We start from the raw sequence: 6,899 nt of genomic DNA on the forward strand, positions 1-6,899 counted from the left end.
CGTAAGCAGCTGGCGCCAGCAGTGGTGAGGCAGCCGAGAGTAGTGGATAAACCCTTTTCTCGCTTGCCTTGGTTCTTACGCACCATGGCGGCCCCGGTCCAGCAGCCCAGCGGTGCAAAGCGCAAAGGGAAAGCTCAGTATGTGCAGGCCAAGCGGGCGCGGCGCTGCGACGGCGGTGGGCCACGGCAGCTGGAACCCGGGCTTCAGGGCATTCTCATTACCTGCAACATGAACGAGCGCAAGTGCGTGGAGGAGGCCTACAGTCTGCTTAACGAATACGGCGACGACATGTATGGGCCGGAGAAGGTACGAGCCCCAGAAAGGGCAAGCGGGCCTCTGAGGAATGAAGGGAAGGCTGCAAGGCCGGCTGTGTTCTGCGCGTGCGCGAGTTTTGTGGCCTGATCTGTGTCCTGCCTTCTCGCAGTGTCCGGGTTGCAGACCGCTGCCCTGTCGCGTGCTTGAAAAGCTTGCCCATTTTTGTTATTTTTCCTATTGTTAATCACAGTGACTGCTGTTTATAGATTGCTTCTGAGATCCACGTGTTATGTTTCTGAAGCCCTCAAAGAAACGTTTACTTCTCACGATAGACTTGTGAAGTAATATTCACGAGGACCCTGAAGCTCAAGTAGGTTAATAAACGGTCCAAATTCACAAGGGAAACTTGCTTCGTCTTCATAGTTTTTACCGTATCTTACCACCATCTTTACACAATGGTTGTAATAATTGGCCTAAGCATTGTCTCTGAAATAGTGGGGTTAGTACTGGTGTTAGTTATTTTTCAAATGCGCGTGCAAATAAATACGTTTTATAAAGCAAAAACCTTTGTACCAATACCACGTAAGATATAATTGTCTCAGAACAGCTTGGAAATCATTATAGTCTTGGTCTAGTATCTGGACTCATACGGAAACACCTCAACGAATTAAAAGGGGAGGATAAGTAATACAGAGGGGATTTGGATTCAAGTACTGTTATTTACTAGACCATGGGCATGGGCATATTATTTACTTCTGCTGAGCTAGATAAAAAAGAATAATGATAGTATACTTAATGTTGGCTGAGAAGTTACTTTTGTACATAAATAATAGAGGTTCCATAAGTGTGTATAATTATTACTAGTTCCTGACTGGCAAACTCCGTTGGTAGGGCAGAGAACTGGTGGGCAACAACTGAGTGTCTTGTCTATACTGATATCTTTTTTTTTTTAATTTTAATTTTTTTACAAATAGTTTATTGTCAAATTAGTTTCCACATAACACCCAGTGCTTATCCCCACAAGTGTCCTCCTCCATGCCCATCCCCCCTCCACCCCCCATCCATCAGTCCTCAGTTTTTGTCAGCATTCAAGAGTCTCTCATGGTGATATCTTGAGCAAATTCTCAAACTATTTCTGTTCCCTCTTAGTAGAATAGAAGTAAGGGTTTTAAATGCCATAACTGGTTGGTCTAATCTCACCACAAGAAGACTGCCTCATTAGGCACAAAGATATCTAGTGATGGGATTTAAGGTTTACCTTGAAGTAATTCATTTGGTGAGCACATTTCCCTGTGTCCCAGACTGTCAAGATGTTTTTGAAAGCATTTTCAAATTATATGTACCCCAGTCTGAGGAAACTTCCTTTTTTCCTCTGTAGTTTGAAGGGAGTGATGTGTCAGTTTCTTAATAAAAAGCTTTATTGTAAGTGTTGATCCATCTGCCACTGGAGGATTCACATAAATAGTTATAGCTTTTAACATGAGCTGTTTTGGCATTTCTACTCATTAATTTTATGAAAACAGTTTACAGACAAAGATAAGCAGCCCTCTGGAAGTGAAGGAGAAGATGATGATGTGGAGGCTGCCTTGAAGAAAGAAGTTGGTGACATTAAAGCATCTACAGAGATGAAGCTAAGAAGATTCCAGTCAGTGGAGAGTGGAGCAAATAATGTAGTCTTCATCAGGACGCTTGGGATAGGTGTGTCTAATAAGCCTTAAGATTATTGAGCCTATAATATTTAGACATCCCTTGTCTTAGTGAACACTGCCTAAAAAATGGCTTCATGGTTATGGCTCAAGTTAATCATTTGAATGATCTTCTTCACACTGTTTTAGCACCAAGCATATAGAAAGGTAGAATGGGGTGGTGAACATAACATTGGCTTAAGAGTGGAAACCTGGCTTTGCCAATTGCTTTGTATGTAACTTTAGGTGAAACAAGAGTACATATTCTGTCTAAAAGGAGCAGCTGCTGTTCAGCCCCAGCCAATTTGGAATGGCTCTAGCCATCTGGAATGTAGTCCTGATAGGGCCAGATCTTCTGATTTTTTAAAAGAAGTTGGAAATCTGAGAAGCTTGTACATTTTGTAATGTAGTTAACTAATTTAAAAGTATTGGGGGCGCCTGGGTGGCTCAGTCGGTTAAGTGCCCAACTTTGGCTCAGGTCATTATCTCGCAGTCTGTGGATTTGAGCCCCACATCGGGCTCTGTGCTGTCAGCTCAGAGCCTGGAGCCTGTTTCAGATTCTATGTCTCCCTCTCTATCTGCCCCTCCCCAGCTCATTCTCTGACTCTCTCTGTCTCAAAAATAAATAAACATTAAAAAATTAAAAAAAAGTGTTGAAAACACCGAGTAGCCCCAAATAGACTCGTATGTAGTCAGGATGTGGCCTCAGGACCGTATGATGATCTTGTGTAATTCATGGTCTTGGGGCTCCTCTGAGTTCTGAGATCTGGATTTTTGTACAAATTTAATCAATGGATGAGTTAAATGGTTTTTATTTTTCGGTTTTTTGTTTGTTTGTTTTTCATTTATTTATATTTGGAGAGAGTGAGTAGGGGAGGCACAGAGAGAGATGAGAGAGAGAATCCCAAGTAGGCTCCACACTCAGCAAAGAGCCCAGCGCAGGGCTCAGTCCCACAACCATAAGATCATGACCTGAGTCAAAATCAAGAGTCAAATGCTTAACCTACTTAGCCACCCAGGCACCCCTGAATTAAATCTTTTAAAGTAACTTGCAGATTTTGTTTTGTTTGTTATTATATTTTAAAATAAGTGTGCTATTTAGTAACAATATGTTGGTAGTTGTGCTGTTGTTGAAGGAAAACTGTATGGTCTTGTTTGGACAAGTCAGATGTCACAAAAATGTTAACTCCGGTGTCTTCATGAACCGTTGTTTTTAGTGAAAGCAGTAGTAATGCTGAAGAGTTAACATATTAAATATAGTAGTAATCATAGGCAGTGAAGAAAGTTGGAAAAACTGTTTGATTAGACTTATTAATGTTCATTGTGATAATTTCTTCTATACTGTTGATATAGGTCACTGCCAATAAAAATTCATTTGGAGAGTTTGAAGAGGTTTTAAAATGTCTGAAAGCTTATATTCTTGTTCTTTTTGTTTTGTGTTGTTTTTTTGCTGATTTTTTTTCTTTTTCTCTCAGAACCTGAGAAATTGGTACATCATATTCTCCAGGATATGTATGAAACCAAGAAGAAGAAGACTCGGGTTATTCTACGAATGTTACCCATTTCAGGCACGTGCAAGGCTTTCTTAGAAGACATGAAAAAATATGCAGAAACATTTTTGGAACCCTGGTTTAAAGCTCCAAACAAAGGGACGTTTCAGATTGTATATAAATCTCGAAATAACAGCCACATGAATAGAGAAGAAGTTATCAAAGAATTGGCAGGTATGTTTCTCTTAGTGATTTTATATTAGTATTTAATAGTAAATACTTGCTCTTGTTTCTAGGAATTTTTTTTTTTTTTAAGATTTAAGGCTTATATTTTTGGATGTAAAACAAGTGTATACAGTGTTTACAGTGTAAAATAAGGGTGCATAGTTGGCTCAGGTGGTAGAGCATGTAACTCTTGATCTCAGGGTTGTGAGCTCGAGCCCCATATTGGGTACAGAGATTACTTAAAAAAAAAAAAAAAAAAGTTCCTAAAATAATATCAGACCTAACAGACTTGGATGAGACTTTCCGGTAGTTAGATATTAAATCTTCCAAACCAAGATTGAATTTTCTTTGGGAAAAAAAAATTATTCTGATTAAATGTCTCAGGATTTCATTTGTATTTGTTTATTGAAAGAGTTCACAGCGTTTGATGGAGGTCCATGTAGAAGAGTAGACTAGTCTGAATATTGCTTTAACAAGTCACAAATGCAAAGATGAAAGATTGTATTTGTATCTATCAAGCTTCATGGTACCCTTCTCCCTCTAAGCATTTCTTATTCTTTTTGTTATAGGAATAGTAGGCAGCCTCAATTCGGAAAATAAAGTAGATCTTACCAATCCACAGTACACAGTGGTAGTAGAAATCATTAAAGCTGTCTGTTGCCTCAGTGTTGTGAAAGATTACATGTTGTTCAGAAAATATAATCTCCAGGAGGTGGTGAAGAGCACTAAGGACTCATCACAGCTTAACCCAAAGCAGCCAGTACAAGCAGGAAATGGGAAAGAAGCTAAATTGGAATCTGGTGACATATCAAATCAAAATGACCCAGCAGAAGGAAAAAATGACCAGCAAGTGGTACCAGAAAATAATGAGGAGCCGGGGCAGATGAAACCAAGATCTGAGACACAGGAGGTGAATGAGGGAGGGGCTAAGCCTGAACTTGAAAATCAAGTCACAGAAGGATCTGAGTCAAATGAAAATGACGTCTCATAGGAAAAAAAATCATTTGATGTTGCAGGTGGGTTTTTCTGATGGCATTTGGTGAGATATTGCTAGGATTCCACAGAAAATTGTGACAAAATACAGTTTTTGAACTTATGTGCTTTATAATGCTGTACTCAGAATAGTGAACAATGATTGAGCAGCCCCATTAACAGTTATGTCGGAGATCTTTTCAGCCCCATGTGCCGGTGTGCAGTTAGGCTTACATGAATTTGGTTGAGCTGGGAGAAACTGTGGATGATTGGTGAGCACTTGCATGGAGGGGTGGATGACAGGAGGATAATGTTGGCCTCTCCTTCATGATTACTTTCCCCAGTCTCCCCTTCTGAACTGCCATCTGACTTAACTGGAGCAAACAAACTCTGTAAAAGACACACTCCTAGGGAAATTTTCATTCTAAGGAAGGGATTTTTACATGTTGCAGTTCAGCTGTCCCCTGCCACTTTGTTGTAAACATTGTAAAAACATGTCTTCTGGGTTAGAAGTGAATTGTTTTTGTGAAGTTTTTGTATCTTTTTGTGATTCTTACTTAGAGTTACTTTGTAACTCTTACTTAGTTATTATGCCAGATTTTATATTCTATCCGCCTTTGTTAGCAAACAAATCTAATAATCGAGTGCTGCAGTTTTTGAAGTCATGGTATAAGATAAATGAGGACCATTCTAGGCATAGAAATACATTTCTGTTGAGGTTAGTGTTGAAGAATTCGTTTTCTGTGATACTTCCATATGTCATGCAACAAGGGATACAAATTATTTCTTTACAGTGAAAGCTCCTTTTCAGTGATCTTATATGGATTTATACTCCAAGCTGTTCTCTTGCATTGTACATTGTCTAGCTGTTCTCTTGCATTGTACATTGTCTGTGGAATGCAACTTACAAACCTAGCATTTGCTCCAGCAATTGTAACTATAAATCATAGCCATTTGATAAGTAAAGATGTCGATTATTTTAAATGGCATCTGTAATATCAAAACAGTAAACTTTTGTTTGAAAAATCACATTCAGCGGCACCTCATTGGCTCAGTTGGTAGAGCATGTGACCCTTGATCTCAGAGTTGTAGGTTTGAGCCCCATGTTGGCTGTAGAGATCACTTAAAAATAAAATCTTTAAAAAAAAAATCATATTCAATAAAAGGTTCAGGAAGCAAAATTTTAGTAGCAGCACTATATTAGAAAAGAAAAATTGACATACTAGGTAAAAATCTAATAATACCAATATAACATTAAAATGGGAGGGCAAGAAGCAGTATAAGAAATTGAAAACCCTTCACTTTCAGTTTAATAAATTGACTGTCCCCTGATGCTCAAGAGGTTTGTGTAGTTAACTGCAGAGCAGTAGCTTCTCTGTCTGGGTTGATGAGTCAACAGATTTCACGAATATTTGTCCTACTGTTGCCTTCGTAAGGTTGGTGAATGATGACAAAATTCAAGAAAGCTTGTTCTGTCTGCTATGAGAGCCTCTCAAAGGCAATATAAATTTAATGGCTCTTTATATCTGAAGACCGAAGGTCTGTCATCTCTACTCCCGGTGCTCATTCATGGTTGACTCCATGACCAGTTTTGCCTCATTCTGGTAAAAGAAAATGCTGATGTTGATGTTACAGCACACTGCTTTCTTCCCAGAGAGGTGCTGATATAAAACAATTGGAGTCGAAATGAAGAAGGTTCTGGATAATGCTGCAGAAATGGTTAACTTTATTATGACCCATTTATGCAAGAATGTTTAAAAATAAATAAAACTCAAATCTGAACAAGGAGCACATAAATCTACATACAGAAATCTAGTGGCTTGTTAGAAGCGTTCTCAACAGGATATTGGAGCTGAAAGGTGAATTGCCAGAGTACTTCTAAGAATATACTAGGCCAAATTTTGCGGAGTGCTTTGGAGATGAAAGATAGCTAAGACACTAGTCTATTTAGCAGACATTTTTTATCACATGAACAAACAAAACAAGTTTCTGCAAGGTTCCGGAGAAAATGTATTTTCTTACGAGTGATAAGATTCTTAAATTGATAGGAACTGACTTCTTGGAACAGTCACATCGCCAAAGGAACTCTTAAAATGTTTCCATAGCCACTTGGCCTTGAGAATGAAGAAAAGATAGCAACAAGTCTGAGGCCTTAACTGAAACTCTCTGTGAAGAACTGCAAAACCAAATTAAACAGTCTTTCCCCCTCCTTTTCTCTTTTTTTTATATGGTTTATTAATTTTTGAGACAGAGAGACAGAGCATGAGAGGGG

General features: G+C 38.9%; 1 protein-coding gene across 1 annotated transcript; it reads left to right on the top strand.

The window, feature by feature from the left end:
• THUMPD1 (THUMP domain containing 1) lies at positions 1 to 6,899 on the top strand. The gene is made up of 4 exons (XM_039233772.1): positions 1 to 306; positions 1,779 to 1,953; positions 3,416 to 3,664; positions 4,225 to 6,899. Exons 1-4 carry the CDS (start codon positions 85 to 87, stop codon positions 4,644 to 4,646), a joined length of 1,068 nt encoding a protein of 355 aa, XP_039089703.1. The 5' UTR covers positions 1 to 84; the 3' UTR covers positions 4,647 to 6,899.

Source organism: Hyaena hyaena, unplaced genomic scaffold, assembly GCF_003009895.1.
Source record: "Hyaena hyaena isolate Hyena2069 unplaced genomic scaffold, ASM300989v1 scaffold_78, whole genome shotgun sequence".
In the NCBI taxonomy this organism is placed as follows: domain Eukaryota; kingdom Metazoa; phylum Chordata; class Mammalia; order Carnivora; family Hyaenidae; genus Hyaena; species Hyaena hyaena.